This window comes from Cricetulus griseus, chromosome 6, assembly GCF_003668045.3.
Source record: "Cricetulus griseus strain 17A/GY chromosome 6, alternate assembly CriGri-PICRH-1.0, whole genome shotgun sequence".
NCBI lineage: Eukaryota > Metazoa > Chordata > Mammalia > Rodentia > Cricetidae > Cricetulus > Cricetulus griseus.
The window spans coordinates 98,815,792-98,839,860 of NC_048599.1; the positions used below are offsets into that span (position 1 = coordinate 98,815,792).

At 42.1% G+C, this 24,069-nt stretch overlaps 1 protein-coding gene across 1 annotated transcript in view; it reads left to right on the plus strand.

Annotated features, from left to right (window-relative positions):
- The window catches only part of LOC100756511 (dual 3',5'-cyclic-AMP and -GMP phosphodiesterase 11A), a 361,367-nt gene that overhangs the window by 117,649 nt on the left and 219,649 nt on the right, over nt 1–24,069 (plus strand). Inside the window, exons 3-4 of the mRNA XM_027420128.1 lie at nt 6,002–6,091; nt 13,346–13,486. Coding sequence (XP_027275929.1) covers nt 6,002–6,091; nt 13,346–13,486 — 231 coding nt within the window. The remainder of the gene's footprint in view (nt 1–6,001; nt 6,092–13,345; nt 13,487–24,069) is intronic.

Sequence of the window (24,069 nt, forward strand, 5' to 3'; positions counted from 1 at the left end):
TCTGTAGGAAAAACAATGCAGTTTTAATGGTGTTTGAATGAGTGCTTATGGCTTGGTGTAATAAATGTCCAGTGGCAGCCTCACCACAGATTACACGGGAAGACTTACAAGTAGGGTGTCCCAATGCCTTCCAATGGCAGTAGCTGCTTGCAGATGTTAACTTAACTATATTTCGAGGTAAACAATTCTCCTTGATTTGCAAAATGTCATTTCTATCTTCCGGGGCTGTTTACTACATAACATTTTTTTAATTGATTTAAGTGGAGGCAATTATTTCGTAAACTTTGATTTTCAAATAATATTTAAATTGAGATTTATAATAATAGACAATGATGCAAAGATGTGTTTGAGATGCTTTAATGAATTATGCAAATAAATAAAAATGTGCAGGAAGCTTTAAAATTAATATAATATTTTATTTTGAGCTGTTTATTGTTATGGCCTCTTTTGCTTTGTTTTTGGTTTTGTTTTGTTTTGTTTTGTTTTAGATAAGTTCCCAGATAGCTTGGCCTTAATTCACAATCCTGTCCCTGCATCCCAAGTGTTGACATCACAGGGTTGTTACATTAAACATGTCCATCCAAAAATAACAATTTAAGTGTTCCGGATTTTAAAATAATCATTAACATTTTGATAGACACAAATGGATGTGGAGGGCAGGAGGGGAAAGATTTTAGGTGATACAGAAGGTGGAGAAAACAGTGGAATTAGGTGCTCTGTAGCTAATTTGAGGAGCCAGCCAAGATGGGGATCATGTAATTTTCTGAATCTTAGAGTGCAGAAGACACACCTAGGGCCAAATCCTGGAAGGTCTTTAACTCCAGAGTGAGACTTAAACATTAGCCCTTAACATTCATGCAATTGTTATCCTGGTCTCACTGTGGCCTTACTTTGGCTCCTTGGTCTTTGTGATCTCTGTTGGAAGAATTCAGACACTTAGAGTGCAGTGTAGAAGATAGAGAGAGAGAGAGAGTATTACAAGGTAATACATGGTGAGAGTGAGCAATGGCCAAAGGGACTGTTGTGGAGGAAGAATTTTCAAGGGAGAGAGTACACAATAGTCAGAGAGATCACTGTGCAAATACACATACTTAAGTAGGCTTTACACACTATTTTCTAAGGTATCTAAAATGGGCCACTTCCTATGGGATATAGTTTTCTGTCCAGGAGATCGACAGGCCCATTTAGACAATAGTAAAGAAAAATACCGTTGTTCTTTACCAGAAAGCCTCTAAAGGCTACTACTCTCTGGATCTTTCTGGTAGTTTAGAACAGCATGTCTCCACCCAGGTCTAGAGATACAATGCAGATCCCAGTCTTTGACCAGTAATCAAGTCCTGAAGCTTCAGTCAGTTCCAGGGTTTACAAGCTGTTGATTATGAAGGAGGGGTCCATCCTCAATGACATCACACATGCTGATAGCTGCCTAGCTGCCTAGCTGCCTAGCACCAGTACTGAAGGAGGCTGAGCTGGACGGTGATCAATTTATGAATCTAATTAAAGCTGGTGGAAGGCTGGTAAGGAGTGGTGTGGTGGTGTGATTTACTGAGCCTGCTGCATTGTTAGCACAGTGTCTGACGTGAGAAGGCAATCAGGCAATTCTTGCTAAATTAGACTGATGCTGGGGTGGGGGGGAGGGAGGAGAGAGGGGCTCCCAAGTACAGTGAGTAAGGATGTTGGTCTTGCCACTTGCTTTTGTTTGGATGCTTTGACGGAAACATTAACTTGATAAATTAGAGTCCACAAAGGAAGAGAGCCTGGGCTCTTTTGACATTCAAAACAGCATGTTAAATGCTTTATAACTGGTTTCTATTAGTAGCTTGTTGTGTTTGACCTCTGCTGAATTTGAGTTCAACTGAAATATGAGTGAGGGTAGGTTATATGTATATAAACATATTCCATGGAAGCTGCAGGTACTGGGTCATAGAGTGGCTTTTCCTGGGGATGAGACATCTGTCAGGACTAGATTGAGAGGCACTTTCTTTTTTTTAATTTTTTTATGCATTTTACATACCAACCATAGTTCTCCCTCCCTTCCTCTTCCCCCGTCCATTTACTACAACCCTCTTCCCTACCTTGCTCCTCAGAAAGTGTAAGGCCTCCCGTGGGAAGTCAAAGCCTGGCATGTTCAGTTGAGGCAGGACCAAGACCCTCCCCCTTGCATCGAGGTTGAGCAAGGCATCCCACCATACAGAATGGGCTCCAATTTGATTTAAGTGTTTTATGGAAAATATAATACACAGTCCACACACAAAAAGACAAACAAACAAAAAACATATTAAACAGAAGAAATACTTGAAAACTCGAATTTTCAGTTGGTTAGGCTCAACCAAACAGAAGGGAATGGAGAGATTGGCCATTACTTGGCAGCCAGATCTTGGCCTGTTCTCAAGCTCTCCAGTACTGGGAATACAAACAACATAGCCTTCTTCTCAGTGCCCCACCCAGTTTCCTCACCCATGGGCTCTGCTTTGACAGTCCCCCCTACTTACAGCCAGTTCTATGTCCCTGCAACATTGTGCCTCCCATTTAGTGCTTCACCAGCAACCCCTTCCTGTCTTTTACAGTTCCTCTTCCTCTACCCATAGACATGTGATCCTCATTTAAATCCTCACCTAGGGTTGAGGTCTGGGCCTGTTGGTCAGCTCTTGTAAGAGTCTTGTCCTTCATAAAGACTCCATTCTGGCCTCTGTAACGGGTCTCTTGCCTATCAGTGTGAGTTACTCCTTGGTTGGGATTGGTTTTAATCCAGAACCTGAGGGCTGGTTATCACTAGAAATCCCTTACTTCCCCGCTACCTGAACCTCCTTGTGCTTCTGCAGCCTCTCGAAGCCACTTAAACGTCTAATCTCCTTCTCCTCTCAGCATCTGCCAATCATGCTGCAGTTAACTAGGCCATCACACAAATGATATGAGCCATGCATATTTCTTTGAGAGGCAAGACCCTGTAGAAGTGAAGAAGGTAGATTTTCCAGGGTCAAGCTAACTGAATTAAAAAGGAAATTTAGCTCCACCACCTACCATCTAGGTGACCTTGTTGATCATTAAAAGCCTGATTCTACTCCACATGCAAGGTAACAAGTTAGTGGGCCACAGTCTCATGGATGCCGGCAAGAGATACAAGACTCCTGGATCAGTGGCAGAGAATAGTTTATTCCTCACAGGAAGAAAGAAACCAGAGCATCAGCATTTGTGCTGGCCTCTTACACTTAAAACTGCACACAGAGCATACTGCATTGCAGGAGAGTCCTCAAACACAAGGCACCCAAACCTACTCTGTCCAGGGGAAGCAATCATCTTTATTATAGTGCAAACCATTATATAGCAAACACTTCTGCTTTTTACTAGGAAGGAGTCAGTGTCCGTACCTTTGAAGGGCATTTATTGCAAAAACATCCTTGACAGAGCAGTACCTCTGTAAAATGTGCTGACAAGAGAGGGGGTAATGCAGGGAGGAGGAGAGAGCCATGAAGAATTATCTCCCAATAACCTTCTATAAGCTCACAAACCTCAGATCTCATTTTAAAAAGTGCAACTATTGGTATAAAGTATATCCTTGTGAAGGTCAAAGAGATGCGATTCTTACAGAAGTCTGCACATCATGCCTGCCACCCTGAATCATGCCTGCTTCATTGATGAAGGGGCTTTGTCTATGTCAATTTCTACTACAAATGACATTTCTTGAGTAAGGTGCAAACATGTTTATTGAATTCTATGTAACTTCTAGCAAATATAACATTACAGCTCACTGATATTCCTAATGATTTGAGCCACAAAACATTAGAACTGAAAACTACCTAAACTTGGTGTCTTATAGATAATGAAGTAGATTCAGAACCTTTAAGTGACTTGTTAAATTCCATACAGAAAAGTCACAAAAAGGACAAAAAAATACGTGGCTTAAAATTCAGATCCTCTTAGGGGCTGGAGAGATGGCTCAGCAGTTCAGAGCACTGACTGCTCTTCCAAAAGACCTGGGTTCAATTCCCAACACCCATATGATGACTCACAACTACCTGTAACTACAGTTTCTGGGGATCTGACATCCTCTTCTGACCTCTCTGGGCGTCAGGCATGCACTTGGTATACAGACATACATGTAGGCTAACACTCCTACATGTAAAATAAAACAAATCTAAAAGATGTAAAATTCCAGATGTTTTTAATTACACATAAAGCCTAGGAGAAAGAACTCAGTACTGGCATCACGAGCCAGGTGAAGCAAGGCTTTAGAAAATAGTGCATAAATCCATTTGGCTACATCCTTCTTCCTACTTTCTGGACTTACAAGCCACCTTAGACTTGCTGCAGAAGGAAAACATAATCAAAACAAATGATAGAGAGTTAAGTACGTAATTGTTGAGGTCAGGCTGTGACATATAAGCTACAGTTTGTCTGTATTGTATAAAACAGTGTCTTGCCCTGAGAGACTCCATTTAACAATGAATCTTTGACTCCATCTTGAAGACAGAAGATGTCCCTGCACTTGTATGGAGATATGAATGGGACCGTCCACCTGATACCACCCATGAATCAGGGACTTTTCTTGGAGTAAAAATAAAGCTAGCCCATAAACTTATTGTGGTGAACCGAGAATGTGGGAGTCCTTGTTGTATTGAAATTTTATCAGGAAAACCAAGCCAGAGAACTTATCAGACATAGCAGACCAAGGAAGGAGTATAATTCCCTCACCTAAACCCCATAAAGAGGTAGACCCCATCACTGCAATGATGAGAGCAACCTGTCATCTGAGCACCCAACATGTGCATCAAGGGATGGAAGGAGAACTCCCAACTCTCGGAGGAGCTTCAGCTTAACCCAGTCACACTGCTGTCTTCTCTACCTCTTGTTCATCTACCTAGACGGGCCATCCATCAATCTACCTGACGTGGTCCTGCCCCTCACTTCACATAATTCCTACAGCCCATCTCTGATTCTCATTCTACCACCAGCAGCTATAGCAGCTTCTGGCTTCTTCCACAGCTCAATTTAGTTTGTTATCAATATAAAGATTCTTAGATCGTTATCAGTTTCCCAGCTTTGGCCTCTTAGGCCTCTTGAAAACTCCCAGAAACCCCTGCCCTTTTAGTCCTTTGCTGCCATTCTGTAATATGCACACGCCTGTGTATGCAACACACACACACACACACACACAAAACCTGTAATATGTGATCTGAAAGTTCATATCAGTAATTAAGATTGGAACTTATTCCTCTTATTCTGTGAAAGTTTCTTCAGGGTTTTTTGCTGGAACATCCTACCCGCCTGGAATCAGATGCTGTAGAGATAGGCACTATCCTCAGGCTTTGACCTCCTGTTGAGAAAGACTTTCTCTAGGGCGGGCATTTCTGGGTCTTCCAGCTGGGTATTTCTTCCCACAGGAGGTGTTTTCTCTCATGGGCTCTGAACCTTTTCTCAAAGAAGTTGCTGCACACCTGTCCCAGTTTGCATTCTTGCCTAATCATATCCACCTGGTAGTGGATCCAAGCGGAGATATTTTACACAAGAGTACTAGGCATGGAGCCCCTAAGTTCCTACTAGGCCCATCGCAATAGACATGCTTACATCTGGGAGCTGGCAGGCCTTGCCAAGATCCCTATTATAGACATATGTGTACACAGGGATTCACTCATGTCCTTCCCTCCTCTAAGGATGAATGTGAATACATGCTTTAAATTCCAGGGGCATTCCAGTTCTCTCCTTGTTTGGTTTTCAAAGTTGGAATAGAAGATATATCAGACATAGTTCCTGTGTTATAACTCTTGGGATCTTTTGCTTCACTCACTTCATGTTTTCATAGATGTGAATTTCCCAGTTAAAGACTGATTTACACCATCTTACGGCTAACTCTGAAAAATGTGCCCCCTGAAGTTGAGATGGTAGTGTTAACAACTCAATGCCCAGTTCATTTGATTGAAAGGAAAGTACTGCATAGGCAGGAAATGTGGGCTTTGGTGTAGGGATGGATGCTCTAATATTCTTAATGTTTTCTGTGCCCCAGGTTATGCAGATGTATCTTCCATTCTGTGGAATCGCCATATCTAACGCTCAGCTCTTTGCTGCCTCGAGGAAGGAATATGAAAGAAGCAGGGTGAGTAGAGAGAGACATTGCAGACCCTGCTTCAGGCTTGCTGTCTTCCCAGCTCCTGTAAGACATCCCATCTTTTTTTTGGTCAGAGTTAAGGCTTTTATTAAAACAATGATCTACATTGTCATGGCCTGGCATGTCTCAGCCCCAAGCCATGACAGCCATGAGGTTCGGCCTGAGTGGGGGAGTGTGGACTTGGAAACTCCTAGTGTTAGACCCCCGGAAAACTCAGGTATCCGGGGTCCCAGGCCACAACCAAGGTCACCCCAATCACCAGGCAGATTCGAGAGCTTGCTGCAAACTGCATGAAGCTTTATTGTAATTTAACAAGTTAACCCCATGTTAGCTCAGGTCTTTCACCCTCCCACCATGGCGGATGGCTCAAAAAAGACAGCTCGAACCCGCTGTGTACCGATCTTGTAGGGCAGCGTAAGGGGAGTGTCTAGGAGTACACACAGGCTCACTATTGGTGTGCCTCCAGCCTTGGAGGGCTTGCCCTGTGTTGATTGGTCAACTGGTTGTTATGGCCCATAGGCCCTCCCAGGGTGGTTGCTATGCTCTGCGTCATTGCTGTGTGCTTGTCGGTAAAGTACACCCAGGGTCGTAAAGCATAGCGCCACCAGCTAACTTCTGATTGGTTCCTTGTCACGAGGCAGGCATCTGACTTTCTAGTGACTAAGACAAGGTCATAGAGCACGTGTTTGGCTGTTATGGCTGCCAAAAGGGAAGCTGGTCCCTTCACTAGCACCCCAACATCGATAAAGACCAAGCATAGGCACCTTGTCATCTTTAGAGAGCTCTCAGTTCCATGTTGTAAAACTGGAGTCTCTTGTTTATTCAGCATCTTCCTGGCTGTCTCCTAACCATGCTTCCAAGGCCACGAGGCCATTTCTGTCTCCTTCAGCTGACTCCTCTCTGCTAGTTGGCCCCGAACTCTATCTGTGTCCTCACTTGTTACATACACTCCTCGCCCTCAGCCCAGGTGCAGGCCTATTCAAATGCTTAGTCCTGTAGAGATGCAAACTAGGAGGCATTCTACACTGAGGCCATGCTATACAATAGCACACTTGCTCTCATCTGCAATACAGTTGTAGGCCGGAGCTGAACCAGAGGTTTGTACCTTGAGATGATATTTCCTGCCCCCCCAACTGTATATCTTATTTATCTCATGTACTTAAAAATTATCAGGTTTTTGCAACATAAGCTGTTACTGGTTCTTTTACTTTTTTTTGTCTTTGAAGATTTTTTTATTTGAATTAGAAACAAGATTGTTTTACATGATAATCCCAGTTCCCTTCTCCCTCCTGTCCTCTCCTACCACCCTCCCAACTAAAACCCTACCCATCACATAACCTTTCTGCTCCTCTTGGATGGTGAGGCCTTCCATAGGGTGTCATCAGAGTCTATCATATCCTTTGGGATAGGGCCTAGTTCCAACCCCATGTGTCTTGGCTCTGGGAGTATTCCTCTATGTGGAATGAGTCCCAAAGTCCACACCTATGCTAGGGATAAGTACTGAACTACTATAGGAGGCCCCATAGATTTCCGAGGTTTCCTCACAGAAACCCATGTTCCTGGGGTCTGGATCAGTCCCATGCTGGTATTCCAGCTATCAGTCTGGGGAGCAAGAGTTCCCTGATGTTCAGGTCAGCTGTTTCTGTGGGTTTCACCAGCCTGTTCTGGACCCCTTTGCTCTTCACTCGTCCTTCTCTGAATCTGGATTCCAGTTCAGTTCAGTGATTAGTTGTGGGTGTCTGCTTCCACCAGCTGCTGCATGAGGGCTATCAGGTAGCATATAAGTCAGTCATCACTCTCATTATCAGGGGAGGGCATTTAAGATAGCCTCTCCTCTGTTGCTTAGATTGTTAGTTGGTGTCATCTTTGTGGGTCTCCAGACATTTCCCTAGTGCCTGATTTCTCTGTAAACCTAAAATCTCTCCCTCTATTATGGTATCTCCATTCTTGTTATCTTCTATTCTTCCCCTGACACAACCTTTCTGCTCCCTCATGTCCTCCTCACCCCTCCTCTTCTCCCCTTCTCATTCTCCTAACTCCCTCGCCCCTTCCTGTGCTCCCAATTTGCTCAGGGGATCTTGACCCTTTCCCCTTCTCCAGGGGATCATGTATGTCTCTCTTAGGGTCTTCCTTGTTTACTAGCTTCTCTGGTAGTGTGGATTGTAGGCTAGAGTCACCCCATCTTTTAAAAGCAGCAGATGATCTCTGTATAGTCCAAGAATCATTTTCGTTTGTACAATCCTGGAATGCCAAGGCTGAACACCCCTTAATACAATGCCAAAGTTATAGATAAAAGTAAATATAAATTCTCTGTTATTGTTGTCTCTGAAAAATAGAACTGGTTTCTTTGAAAATGGGAATTAGTCTCACATCTATACTATGTGGCAGCTGGCATAGCCTTGGAGCTTGTAGCTTTGAAACAAAAGCATTTGCTGATGATTTTACACTTTAGCTCCTTCAAGAAGTGTGGTGATATATTGTTTATGATTTATTAGAGCTTGCATGAGGATTCAGAAAAGTAAAGTCAGCCTCAAGCTATAGAGATCAGGCAGTGGTGATACACACCTTTAATCCCAGCAGTCAGAAGCTTGGAGGTAGTGGTACACACCTTTAATCCTAGGACTCAGGATTAAGAAGTAGAGGGATCTCTGTGAGGTCAAGGCCACCCAGATCTACATAAGAGTGAATCAGTCTAAAAGAGAATTATAGCTCACATCTTTAATCCCAGCATTAGGGAGGTATATAAGACAGAAGCAAGGTCTCAGAGAGACATTCATTCTCCAGCCACACTGAGGAGAGGCAGCGGTTTGATCTTGGTGAAGAGCCCATGCATTGATCAGCCCTTTCAGCCTGAGCTAGAGTTGAGAGCTAGTGGCCAGCTGCTTTGCTTCCCTGATCATCAGGCAAGCTTTAATAAATCTTTCATAATATATGACCACAAAGGCCCTGAGCTGGGGAAGGATGGGGATATAGGAGGTACAGAGAGAAGACCATTCTTGAACACTGCTTCCCATTTAGACCCTGTGCGCCATTAAGTCCTCCACACCAGTGGGTTTTAAAGCAATCACCACAAAGAAGCGCAGTGTGCTGCAAACGTGATTTCACTCCTTCATGCAGACTTAGTTTGCAAGGTTTTCTAGAAGAGCAACACAAGGCACATAGGACAATCGTACATGTACTGTTTTATAGGATTATCCAGCAGCACAAGAGGTGGAGGCAGTTATCTTACACACCTCCAGGAACGTAGAACCAAGTAGTAAAGTGTATCCAGAAGGTAAGGTCAGAAAGCATTAAATTAGCAGCTACAGATAAAAGGATATTAAGTTCACCTACATATAAATATGAGAAGATCACTGTTGCAGCCTAGAAATATGCTAAGAAACTGTTAAAAAAAAGGATTAAATTCCTCAGCCATTAAATGGCTACAGTTTATTCACTAAGAATTACGATGACTATTTTATAGCAAACAGATGAATTGTTAGACCCCCGGAAAACTCAGGTATCCCGGGTCCCAGGCCATGACCTCGGTCACCCCAATCACCAGGCAGATTCGAGAATTTGCTGCAAACTGCATGAGGCTTTATTGTAATTTAACGAGCTAACCCCATGTTAGCTCGGGTCTTTTATCCACCCATCATGGCGGATGGCTACAAAAGACAGCTCGAACCCGCTGTGTACCGATCTTGTAGGGCAGCGTAAGGGGAGTGTCTAGGGGTAGGCACAGGCTCAGGATTGGTGTGCCTCCAGCCTTGGAGGGCTTGCCCTGTGTTGATTGGTCAACTGGATGTTATGGCCCATAGGCCCTCCCAGGGTGGTTGCTATGCTCTGCGTCATTGCTGTGCGCTTGTCGGTAAAGTACACCCAGGGTCGTAAAGCATAGCGCCACCAGCTAACTTCTGATTGGTTCCTTGTCACGAGGCAGGCACCTAACCTTTAGTGACTAAGACAAGGTCATAGAGCACATGTTACTGTCATGGCTGCCGAAATGGGGAGCTGGTCCCTTCAAATGAATACGGCTGACTACACAGCCATCTTTCTTAGGAGTAGCACACTGTGCTTCCTTTTTATCTTCAGAACCCCATCTTGCTCGTGTCTTCCTTTCATGTGCTGCCCCAGTGATATGCTTCCATGACTTCCAGAAAACAACCTGCTTGTTTTCACTTTATCACACGTCTATCCGCATTCTCCTCTGTCTTCAATGCCTCTTCTCCCTTCCTGCATTGTGCATTGTGTGGTTCTCATGAGACATTGTCCTGACATAACTGACTATTCTGGTGGAAACAATAGACAATAGGAAAAAATAAGGGCAAAAGTCACAAAGTGCCAGACAGAAAAATGAAGTGAAAGGGGGGATGAACACTGTTGCGGACAGGGTAAACAGACATTGACAAAAGGTATCTGTAAGGAGACCACAGAAGTGGAATGAAATGAGAGACTACATGAAGACCTGGGCAGAGCATCCAGAGCATGGACATGGTGTGCAAAGGTCCTGTGTTCATGAATAGGGAGAATGGAGAGACAAAAGGAGAGGATGAACAACGAGCAAATGAAGACAAGGGGGTCAACAGGGGCTAGTGGGTAGAAAGGCATATTGGCATTCAGGAAATGTTGACTTTAATTGTGGTGGAAAGTCACTAGGAAATTTTGAGCTGATTCGAATTCATAAAGAAAGAAATAAAGAGAGAGAGAGAGAGAGAGAGAGAGAGAGAGAGAGAGAGAGAGAAGAAAAAGAGAAAGAAAGAAAGAAAGAAAGAAAGAAAGAAAGAAAGAAAGAAAGAAGAAAACAACCTGGCCTCCTTGGAAACCAAGAAGGGCTAAGATGAGAAGGAATTTAAAGGCAAGGGGAGGAGTTAGAAGAAGACACTATTGAAGTCAAGAGAAAAGGTAGCTGGCATTAGGATAGTAAGAAGTGAAAAATTCCCTGCAAATTCCCTGCACGGTGGTGACGTGTGCAGAACTTGCTGATGTGGGAGGCAGAGGAGACTTTGGGCTTACACACAAGTTTCTGCACAGCAAATACTTGAATTAAGGACTTAAATTTGAGGGCGTATAATACTAAAGATGGGGATTGTGCAAAGCCAGGAGTCTTGCTGAGGAATACGAGAGAGGAAGAAGGTGTGGGTAGAAGACAGGAAGATCCAAGGATCAGTTCAGGAGTAGAACGGGAAGGAGTACCCAGCTATTTTCTACACAGAAGTAACAATTACGAGGCCAGGCACATCCACCCTTGTGACCTGTTTCTACAGCCTGCCCAACTGTTTGATCATCCTAGATTCCCTGTCTTTTCCTTGTCTTCTGGAGGTAGCCTTTTTGCTACTAGTAAAACTTTTACCATTTGTTAGCAAAGCAGCAATGTTTAATTAGAAAGAATAAAATGACTGTGATGTGATTCGTCAGTGCAGGACTCCAGGGGCATTAGTTCCTCCTCTGAGAGAAATGTTCTTGTGGACAGATCCCAGAGGCTCGCCAGGCAATCATAACAAATTGAAAAGTTAAATAATTGTTCAGTTAATATGATCCATCTGAAGAAGTAATCTGAGTGATTATGGTAATGATGTTTCCCCCTGTAATAACAGGGAATTTGCTTGTAATTACTCAGACAATTGTCTCTCTTTGAAGAAATTATTTCTCTCATTTTTTGAGATTATAATTAGATCATCCCCCCTCCCCCCACTGTCTATTTCTTCCCTCCAAACTCTCCCATATATCCCTTCTTTGCTCTCTTTCAAATTCATGGCCTCTATTTTTCATTAATTGTCACATAAGTATATGTTTATACACACACACTCCTAAACACATAAACACAACCTGCTTAGTCTGTATGTTACTTGTATGTCTGTTTTCAGGGCTATTTGGGATTGGATAACCAATTGAGTGTTCTTCCCTGGGTAAGAATTGTCCCTCATTTAATGTCTTCGGATATGAAGTTACTGCACAGTGACCTCTCACAGCAGTTTGCGGCACTAATGCCAAAAAGGCTGGCTTCCATTAACATGGCGTTTGCACCTTAGTGTTTCCCTTTGTTTTGGAATTCTGGGGCATTATGATGCTTATCCATGGGCAGGAGAACACTCCCAGGAACTGTGCTCCTCTGGGCAGCTCAATCAGCTAAGGTTCCTTTCAGGACCCCTTAACTCAACCAGTGCTATTTTTTTAAACCTCAAGAGAGTCAGAGAAGAAATTTTGTTTCAAATTATTTCAGGACAAATCAAATTCATTCCTGAAGCTCAAAATTAGTCATGTCCTTGGGCTGTTGATTTGAACCTGTGGATTCATGAAGTCCTTTTGTGAAAGGTCAGACAGGCAATCAAACATCTTCTTGAATGTTACTGAGTAAAGCACAAGCCAAGTCACTAGCCAAGTGATTCCTCGATGGCCCTGAAAGAATTTCTACTACCTATAAATGGCCTGTTATTCTGCAAATTCTGAAAAAAATGTTATTAAAAATCCCAATCAAATATTATTTCAATGCATGAATTGCAAGCCTCCTTGGCTAGAGAAAACAATAGGTTACTGCAACTTAATTTTGAAATGAGTACACAGTGTTCAACTTGTAATTTAAAATTTTACCTTTAATTTATGTACCTTTCAATCTGCCATCTTAACAGTAATTTTAATGAGGTTTTTTTCCCCCCTGAAATATACAGTAATGTCTAAATGTTATACTGGACTGTTGGGAATGAGGTGATATTTCCTCTTCTTGATTAGTGTGAGAATATGTATTTGGATGCTTGGAGCCTTAATTAACATTTACCCATATTGTTCTTTCAGAATTCTGTGAGAGATAACCTGTATTGTTCTTTCAGAAGCCTGGGAGAGATATGTGTTATCAAGTTATGCCACAAAGCTTTTTTTTTCTTAATAGTGATAAAAGACTGCTTTGCAGTTTTCTGAAATAAATATGCTCTGGAGAGATCCATGTACTTGCTATTTATAAAATGTCCATTTTGCATTCAGTCATATTGAAGAAAAACCACAGTAGTGGGTAAATCCCCTACATGTAATGACTCCATGCTTCCCGTTACACTGACCACCTCCATTCTCTGGCTGTTGTTTTTAGTTTAAGAGAGCACATTATAAAGTAAGTTGCAAAGTGATGTGAGAACAACCATCAATGTTTTAAAAATTAGCCACACAAAAGATTTGTTCCTAGAGAAAATACTACATGGATTTTTGAGGGACAGCAAAGCCGATTGCTTTTCAGTCCTACCCTTCCTAAATAAAGTGTCTCTCCGTGTCCAGGCTTTGCTGGAGGTGGTCAATGACCTCTTCGAAGAACAGACGGACCTGGAGAAGATTGTCAAGAAAATAATGCATCGGGCCCAAACTCTATTGAAATGTGAACGCTGTTCGGTTTTACTTCTAGAAGACATTGAATCACCAGTAAGTTACCCTCTGCTTTCCATGTGGAGTCAAAGACTGGGCGGAAGAAGTTAAGTTTATCCGCAATTAAGCAGAGTATTCTTCCAAGAGGAAGAGAGGTTCTTTCCTTGAGTTGTTTCCCTTCTCATCTTGTGCTCACCCTGGAAACTAAACCTTTAAGTGGATGGGGACCTTAGAGCCCGGTTAGTTCCGTGTATCTAATAGAAGATGGTGCTCGGGTGTGCAATGATGCCCAGCACCTAACAACATTGGAGGGGAAGGCCAAGAGCAGCCCTCACGCCCACATCATACTTACCCAGCACAGGGCAGGCTCCTCTCCAGTTGCACAGACTGCAGTAAGGACAGTGTCCCTCAGCCCTTAGAGGACAGCAGGGAGCAAGCAAAGGACAGAGCCTGGGCAGACAAATGAGCCAGCTTAGGTGGGCAGTGCTCTGCAGTAGGTTGTCTCCCAGGGTTTCTAGATTCCCCCACTGCTGCTTTGGGCTGGTAAAAACCAACCCAGAGTAGCCCATGCAGAGAAGGAAGTGCCTGACCTCACCTCAGAGTCTCCTTGTGCTCTGGCCTGGCACATTTTGATGATTTGTGACTAGCTTCTGGGCTTGGTGCAACCCTTGGGGCTGCTTGGAAGAAATCAATCAAAAAACAAAACAAAACAAAAAATTATATTGAAAATAATGGTTATCATCTATCTAAGTAAGTGCTTCAAAGCTGAATGTCTAAACTCCCAGCAGCAACTTAATACATTTGCTGAGACTCACTTCAAAGACCAAGAATTGTCAACATTTAAGAGCTGTTTTAATATCTCAGAGAATGATATTCGATTATACGGGACTTAGAAAAGGATACTACTGCCTTTACTTTTAGGTTGTTTTCCTCAAAGAATGAGATTCTGAGGTTAAAATTGTAATGAGTATTATAAACTTTGTTTAGAATGTGTAGGTACATATATGTGAAACTTGACAACATGAGATTTAGTTCTGAGTGTTCATATAGAAATATGAGCATAGGGGGCTGGAGAGATGGGTCAGAGGTTAAGAGCACTGGCTGCTCTTCCAGAGGTCCTGAGTTCAACTCCCAGCAACCACACGGTGGCTCACAACCTTCTATAATGACATCTGGTACCCTCTTCTGGCATGCAAGCATACACGCAGGAAGAATACTGTATAAATAAATCTTTAAAAAGAGAGAGAGAGAGAAAGAGAGAGAGAGAAATATGAGCATCTATAAATTAATCATAAAAGGCAGCAAAAGGGGACACTGAGTGGAATTCTACCTGAAAAGCTATATAAATGCACTCGAAACAGATTAACTCCTTGTTTAATTAAAAAAAAAAAAAAGCTAAACAAGGAGCAAAGCAAAGGGGGAAAGCTTCGTATAAAGATGTTTGATGAAACCCTCTCTCACAGCCCTACCTAATTCCACAGACACCCTAGCAAAAAGTTTCAGGGGAGGAATTATATCACACTCAGGAAGAAATGGCTAAATTCTGGGCTTTTAAGCTCCCAAATGGAGCTTAGAATTGTGCAGTTGTTAATCTAAGATATTAAAAGCAGGAAAGAGGAAAATGTTTGGTCAGTGGCATGCTTCTCTTGAAAGAAAAGTGCTTCTCTTGAAAGAAAAGAGCCAGAGTTTGATCTGCAGGACTTACACAAAAAGCCAGGGCTTCGTGCTTGCATTTATAATCTCAGCACTGGGGAGGCAAACAGGTGCAGCCTACGGTCACTGACCAGCCAGCCCATTGGCTGGCTCCAGGCCAGTGAGAAATCCTGTCTCAAAAGAAGTAGAAACAGCATTTAATATTACCCTGTACTCCACATGCGAGTGCACGCGCGCACACACACACACACACACACACACACACACGCAAACATGCATACCCACACACAGACAAACAACAATATTAGCAAAATGCTGAAACTTTTCATTTGGAAGATCCAGGGTTTTCTAATCTAAAGGCTAAATGAATCATAACTAAACACATAACTAAAGCAAGAGATTAGAAAAATAACAGATAAAGCCCTAGGATATCCCACTCTAGAGTCAATCAGACTGGGGAGAGTAGGATGCATGCTATAGTGGGTCCTCACACTGTTCCCATGCTCAAGTCTTCCTCAGGTTGTCTCCTGGCTCAGATTGTCCTCACACTGGTCCCAGGCTCAGGTCTTCCTCAGGCTGCCCCATATTTAAGTCTCCATACATTAGTGTTAATGGAGGGGCGGTAGAGATGATGGCCAACATTCCTCAAGCATATAGTAAGGGAAGAGAAGAGGAGATGCTGGTGTTAGTGGAAGCCAAGGGACAGTAAGTGCCCTATAGGCTTCCTAAAGACTCTGAGAAGCACAAAAATGTAATTCCCCATGCCTAGTAGATGCTAACAGATGGAAGCCAAGCACAGGAAGAAGACTACTGGCCAGGCTGGACTAGACTATGGGACTAGGAGGACTGTGCTGATGCCATTGAAGTGTCACACCCCTTAGCAAGGAAGAAATCTAGAGCAACCATTTCTCTCCAGAGCACCCAGGAAATGGCAGGTCACATGCTAAAGTTTTCATATCCGAGGAATTTAAATCTCAAATTACTAAGAAAACCAGATGTGGTTGGATTTCACTACGGCATTCTCTTTTGTCTTCTGTCGACATAAGCAGAATTGAGGCTCAAGGACATATTTAGTTGAGTTATAGATAAAATATAAGTTGCTTTTTGCACAGTTGTATCTGTGGCCTTGGAGGTTTGTGAGCAATGTACAAGCTCCATTCCCTAGTTAATGATTCATCTTATACTTGATTCACCTAGGCGACAAAGGAAACATTTATAGACAGGGTTGGAGAGTGATGGGTTAGTCTGTAGATGCTGGCAATTTGGAAAAGAATACAAGATTTTTTTAAAACTAGTTTAAGCCAGTTTTAATTTTATGAGACAGAATAATTAATCTAAAAAATGCAGGTTCACTTAAGCTCAATTCAAGAAGGAACCGATACATTGTTAAAGCAGGTCTAAGAAGCATTTGAGAAGACAGAGTAAGATTTGGGGGTTTTAACCAAAGTTTGTTACACAAACTGTGTGTAGGGGAAGCTGTAGCCACGCCTACTTAGGCTACAGGTGTGCCTGACCACGCTTGTGAGGGCGTGGTCAGAGTGACGTAGTGTGACTGTGTTTGCTTTTTCGGTTTCACTTTGCTTCTTGCTGTACAGACCGATACCACGCAGCTGGCTAGGTCGCTCTGTAAATAAGGCTTTTCCCTATTAAATACCCTTATATTTCTACCTCACTCCGTATTGGTAATTTCCCACTATAACTGTGGGCTGAGGTTGTCCTTTGCATTGGAGAGAAATCACTTACGCCTCTCTGAGAGAGGAAGCCACGTCACTAAAGCTGTGCACCTTCGTCAGCAGTAACCAGTGAGCACAACTGAGCTCATTTCCTGAATAAGTTGCTGACAATTTTTTCTACAATACCTTAGGTTTTTCAGGTGTCTCTGGTGCAGTCCTACAACTCTGCCACTATGGCATGAAAGCGGTCATAGACAATAAATTAGCATGTACATGGCGGTGTGCCAATAAAACTTGATTTATAAAAATAAGTGGTAATTCAGATTTGGCTTGAATATGATATATTTCTGTCTTAGAAAGTCCCCCCCCCCATTAGTAAAAAGTAGCATAAAATAAAGAGTATAGGATGTCTGCAAAGGTGCCATATAAAAAAATGTGAAAGCCAAAGGCTAGACACAGAGCAAATCCAGAAACATTGACAAAGATTTTCATGAGATGGGATTAAAGATAACATAATTTCCCTTGAAAGACAAGTGTCCAAAAAAGAGATGCAGAGAAGCAAGAAACATGTGAGAAGGGAGAGTAAGAGTGGGGGAAGAGAGGAGGAAGAGAAGGAGAGGAGGGAAAGGAGGGGGAGAGGAGCAGGAGAACAGGGGGAGGAGGAGAAGAAGACAGAGGGCTACTTCATTGGTAGAGCTTGAAAGAAGAAAACGTGAAATCATACAGAAATGGATATTACATTTTCAGAAAGCAAGAAAGAAAATAAAAGACAGCTCAAAATGCTTTAAGGAGCACAAAGAACAAAATTGAAAATGAAATGGAAGAAAGTGAATTATAAAAACGAGAGAATTATAAGAATGGAATCATAATGAAAGTTCAAAATAAGGATAATTCGGTGTCTCTGGGGAGAACACGACAAATGGACCAGGAAAAGGCTTTCAGAATTCTAACTCTAGGACATTTTATTGAAATAAATTCAAAGCTGGATTTACAGATTGAAAGAGCACAGTATTCAGAAGTCAGTACTCACTGCTCAGCACTAAAATACATTTGATGCTAATGGAATTTGGAGATAGAAAAAATAAAATCTTTGGGCATCTAGGCAAAAACTCATGACACTTTGGAAAAAACTTCATTCCGATGGTAGACTTCTTAGTTGAGTTCCCCTGTGATAGAAGTCAGTGGAACAATATCGAACCAAACCTCGGTGTGTGTGTGTGTGGGGGGGTGGCTCTACAATGTAAAATCTAGGCAAATCCATACTCAATTATTTAATCACAAGTGGTAGATGCTTTCAAATATGCAAGGAGGAGAGTAGGAAGTATAGTTTCAAGGGCCTGGGAAATGTGGACATCTGAAATCTGGCCATGCAATGGATGAATGATGCCAGGATAAGTGAGTCCAGCATTTAGTGTTACGAGTCTTTGAATGTGCAACCAAGGCTGAACACTAATGCCTATACTTATGGGAACAAATGTAAGCCTCATATTATCAGCTGTGGCAATGGTTCTGGTTCCCGTACTTGGGAGACATGGCAACAGGCAGCAGGCTGGCTAGATATGCAGAAGCACACTGTACTGGGGGTTTGTGTCCTTTTTGTGCTTTGAAAGGTCTCACATGCTTGAACACTCAGTTCTCTGCTAGTGGCACTGTTTGAGAAGGCCGAGGAACCTTCAGGAAGTACAGCCTTCCTGGAGGAGGTTGGTTCTTGGAAGCAGGTCTTATAGTTCTGCCCACTTCGTGTTCATCCTTTGCTTCCTAACTGTGAATGCAATGCAACCTGTTGGCTTCACTCTCTCCCTCAGCCATGCCTTCTCTGATTGCTGTCAGGTCTGCCCCACCATGATGGACAAGGTCCCCTCAAATACAAAGCCCAAATAAACTTTTCCCCTTGTGGTGTTGCTTCTTGTCAGGTAGTTTGTTAATACAGTCCTTTTTCTACTACATGGTATTAAGCCTAGAATTTGTCTGGGGAGAGATGCTACTATGTCATCTCTCAAATGTGTTCTCTGCAAATCAATTCTGAGAAGTGATCTGGATAAAGCGAGGCCAGTGTCACACAGTTTTGATACCTATAAGACTGAACACCCCAGGCTCATACGCAGATAGCTTCTCAACAGGCACCTTTGGTTTTGTGTATTATTTATAATTTTAATGTGTTATATGAATTAGTATCTCATTTTGATTTGTGCTTTAAGGTTTTGTTATAAAATCTTTGCTTTCAGTGTATAGCAGTGATACATACACAATACACCACCTCTCTCTCTCTCTCTCTCTCTCTCTCTCTCTCTCTCTCACACACACACACACACACACACACACACTCACACACACACGGTTTTTTTTTTATATCTATCTGGTATTGATTGGTTTTGAGGCTGACTCTTATTAGGTAGCCCAGGTTGGCTTCACATTTATGATCCTACTGTCTTAACCTCCCCATAGAATTGATTTTCTTACCTTTTCTCTTTCTTTCTCTTTTTTGGTAGTAAGTGTAAAGTTAGAGTTCCCTCCACCATGTGCACATGCATGCACGTGTGTATAAAACCTTGTCTTGGAACTATTTCCCCCTACTTTATAGGTTCACCTGTGTTATAGTAGCTACCTTAAAATGTTCCTGAGCTTGCTGTTTTGTTCTTTGGGGCTGTTTATCTGTCTCTACAACAAAAGCACAGTCTTGATTTCTGTAATTTTACAACAGTTTGGTATTGGATAGGGTAAGTCTTCTATGTTGTTCCTCTATATCTCCTGGGATTCAGTGTTCCTCACTGTATCCCAGGAGAGGAAGAGGAAACCCCCCTTTACACACTCATCTTTTGCCACAGAGGAAAGTCTCCCCTAAAAGCAAGGAGGAAAGTCTCCCCTAAAAGCGGCTTTAGAGTCCACAGTCATGGTGTTTGGGCATTCAGGTGTAAACTGGTTAAGTTTACTGAGTACCAAAAATAGAAATGATGAATGTCTTTCTGGATGGTCTCATGCCAGAATTAATAGCTCACTGTCTTTTTTGCTTCCCTTGTGTTTCAGTTGGTTGATTTTAAGTGACTTTGTCAATGGCTTTTTCTATTAGAAAACAAAACAAAACCCTTAGCTGGACACTGCTGTCAACATCAGGAAACATTTGTTTTTTGAAGTAAATAGATATTCCGTCCCAGGAACTGTCTAAGTGATTCCTGTCACTTCTCTTAGCTCCTTCCAGCTCACGCACTTACTATTATCTCTGTGTCTTTCAGAGCTTGGGCAAGAGAAATGAGTGTAGAAATTGTAATCTGAGGTCCTCAGGCATCATCTCAGCTTTGCCAGTTCCCATTCTCTTTGTTCTGATGGTCCTGATTGCTGGCAGCTAGTTCCTGGTCCAGCATGCTAGTGGGTACTTCTTGGCTAAGCCTCAGACTCAGGGCTGCTTTCAGGAGCTCGTTTCCTAAAGGAAGCAGAGCAGGCATTCATGCTGGGTTTCTAAGTGAGTCCTAACTTCTTGGCCTTTGTGTGCATAAACACTCAGTGAAGCCAATGGCTGGGTGGCATTCCCACGTCCTACTTCTCGGGGGAAGTGGCGGGTGATGAGTGCTGTCCAATTGTTCTGAACCTACCTGTGATCCCACTCCTTTCTAAGTGAATTATAAATACTTCTTAAAGCTTCCTTTTCCCTCACCTTCTTTCCATTCCCTTTTCTCTCTTTAATTTTCCTTCTGTGAGGGAGCCAACTTAAGTTATGATTTATTTTTCTTGCAAGTATTTTTTTAAGAGTTCGAGATGGAAGATTTTTAAAAATTCTCTGATAATCACCTAAATGAACATTTTCCAAAAACATGCACACATATTCAGTCTCTACTATTAATAAACCACATTATATATTTATATGTTCTTTTTTATTAGGAATCAGATATGCATTCATTTGAGCCATAAGCCACCTTAACTCACTTTGTTAATAAGTATCTATTAATACACTAACTCAGCTCACACATTGGTCATTACTGAACTTATGTCTCTGCTGGCCATCTCTGCCATTTCCTGTCTCAAATTTCTCCTACCTCTAGATTTTTCTGTAGCATTTAGTAAAATCATCATGTCGTAGCTTTTGTTGCAAACCACGGAGCAGTTTCTAGGCTTTTCCTCATCTTCTGTATCCATCGTACTTCACCACGTTCTGTTGTGTCCGTATTCAAACATCATTTCTAGTTCTTCCCGAAGCTTCTTTTGCTGTCGTTACTAATCTCTCACATGAGACTGTCTCCTGATTCCTACCTTTGCTTGTAAACTAGGGATTCTCTTCAACCAATTATTAATATGGCTCCTTCTTATCTTTCTGATCATGTACCTGCTTTTCCTATGTGTCATTTAATTTTTGTAGTTGACTGTTGCCTAGACAATATTATTCATGCACTCAACATTCAAGGCTTACCACTTCTGTTTCCAGGTTAAACGTTTGGTTTTCTTCTCTGGTGCCAGCCTTGTTCTCGTCCTTGTTTTCTTATCTACCCACCTCCCTGTGATCAGTCTGTGTCTGTGTTTGAATCTCTATTTGTGCATATAGGGTCTCTGTGCATATAGGGAAAAGTGCACTAGACAATGAAGGATGACTATTTAGGCTACTGCAACAGGGAGGCTGCTCATCACTGAGGAGCTTTTCAAAGAAAAGGAAATGTGCTAGAGTTTTAGAGAACCATGGGCACAAGCTGTGTTGTGTAAGGAGAACTTCATGGGAGCCACGAGGTGGGGGACCAGTATTATTTCAGAACACAGACAAGAAGGAAGGTCTTCTGAGCATAGCCATTCTGGAACACTGATGGGGATTTCTTTATCAGTACCGTTTGGGGCTTAGGACTTGGATAAGACTAAGACTACCCACACTGACTGTTCTCTGCAGTCACGCGTCCACACCATCTATTGCTGGTTTACTTTCTGGCTCAGTGCCTTAGAAGACTGTCTACACACATAGTACTTGGGCTGTTTTGTCCTCTGGCTTCCAGTTGAGTCTCTCACAAACTGGGATATCATCACAAAACTTATGAAGCAAGGGTGTTACTGTCCCCTTGTGACCCGGTTATAGAGGTGGCTGGTTTCCTCTGCAGTCCTTCCCTGTAATTTCAACTCCTCGAGGAAACCAGCAGCACCACTTCCTTTTTCCCATTCTCTCAGTGTTGTCTCGTATTCAGGAGCATGAATTGCTTTCAGAGTTGCAGTCATTGAGTAATTCCCCATTCCTTATTGTTTATCTTTACAGGACTCGCACTGCCAGAATTAGTCTCTTTATTGGAATCCATTTCATTAAACTCCTTCAGTTTATTCAGTATCTACTTACTGCCAGAGTAGAGTGGTCTAGTGCTTCTGCTGGAAAACTTCCTCTCTGCCTGACTTTAGAGCAGTCCACTCACTTGCTGGGACCTAGTTCCCATGATGATGTGCTCACTGTCCTGCATGCTTGGGTAGCCTTTGAGCATCTATCAAGATAGAATTGTGCATCTGTAAATTACTTCCTAATCTGCACTGTGCTATCTTGTGAGTTACTCGAGGACAGGGCATTTATATCCTTTCATATTTCCTGAGCCCACCACAGTGCCTGGAGCACTAAGTATTTGATAAACGTTGATTGAGTAAATGCATATCATGCTGATTAACATAAGGGAAGAATTTGTGAAGAGAGGGTAGTGGATGACCATTTAAGGCAGTCTTTGGCCTTTTTGAGCAGCCCTCTTATAAAAAATAAAGATGAAGAGAAAATTTAAATTGTTGATTACTTAGTACTAATTTTCTTTTTGGTGGCAGCAATAGCTACTTGAGGACAGTTTTGTTTTTGAGAGTTGTTTTTAAGTGAAAAGAACAGAGAGGAACCAGACTAACTACTCCTTGATAAATATCCAAATTAAAAAGACTTCTCTCCATGGAGCTTTTCCAAAGAACAAGCAGGGGGTAGCTTGTTTACTTCACTTGGCACCTACAGTTTCCCCCAGGGTGTAGTCACCAGGCTCTTCAGCAGCAAGTGGGACTGAAAACTACTTGTTCACTTCCTCTGATCTAGAAGCCACTTCTGCCTCTTCCCTCAGAAAACTCTTTATCCACATACATGAGTGTATACGTCCTTAATCTATGTTCATTTGATACTCGTATGATAAAATCAGAATTGAGTTTGTGCAGCAAATTTTATGAAATAAATAAAACTAAGATTCAGAATTGGCTCAAATCATGAATACAATGTGAATTCTGTTCTCTTTACCTTATAATTTTATCTGTTGCTTTTTGGTTATGATTTCTGCAGCTGTGGGTATTTGATCACAAACAAGTATCTGTCAGAATGGATTTCAGTCTCTCTCTCTCTCTCTCTCTCTCTCTCTCTCTCTCTCTCTCTCCCTCTCTCTCTCCCCCTACCTCCCTCATCCCAATTCTGTTTCTAGGATCTGTCTTTGTTGCCCAGGCTGGTCTAGATCTTCAGCCTTTGTCTCCTTAGTGGTGGGATCACAGATGGGTATCAGCAGCCATGCCCAGCTAAATTCATTATGCTTTGTATAGATTCATTTTTAAAGCATAAAGACATGAATTTGCTATTAGAGGTGCTTGTGAGATGAAAGAAGGCACTGTTATTGTCCCAGGATGGCATGCTTAATTAAAGAATTAGTTCTGTGATAACTAGGACATGTGTGTGTTCCCAAGTGTATTCCCTGCTGCTTACCTTGATACCTAAAATTTCTATCATTACAATATTATTTAGAAGGTTATAACTCCAGGAATTCCCCTTCTGAATTATAGATCAATCACATCTATTTATCATTAATAATTTGTCATTAGCCCTTAACAACTGACCTGGTCCACAGAAGGCTCTAGACCAAAGATTAGCAAATTTATTTTCTGTAAAGGTTTACCCAGTAAATAGTTGGGACTTCATGGCCAATATAGTATCATTAGTAATTATTCAACTCTATTGTTATAGTAGAAATGGACACGGCTATGTTTTAATAAAAATTTATTTATGAAAGTAGAAAGTGGTAAGAATTTGACGTATAGGCTATCTTTTGCCTACACCTGTTCTAAGTTGTAGGAGACAAACAGATGAGGTTACATTCCAGGATCATACTACTTCTCAATTGTTCATCTTGAAAGTGCACAAAGGCCCACATAAAATTATGCATTCCCAACCATTTGCTGAGGTAAATTCAGCTGTGATTTTTAACTTCTGGCTGTCCATAAGTGGCAGACTGTGTAAGGAGATTCTATTAATAGCTCTGGGTTCCTGAATACGTGGCTTCGAACTTAGATTTGTGACAGTGGTAGAGTCTAGAATGTACCACAAACCTTCAAAGTCAGACTGCCTGGCTCCAAAGC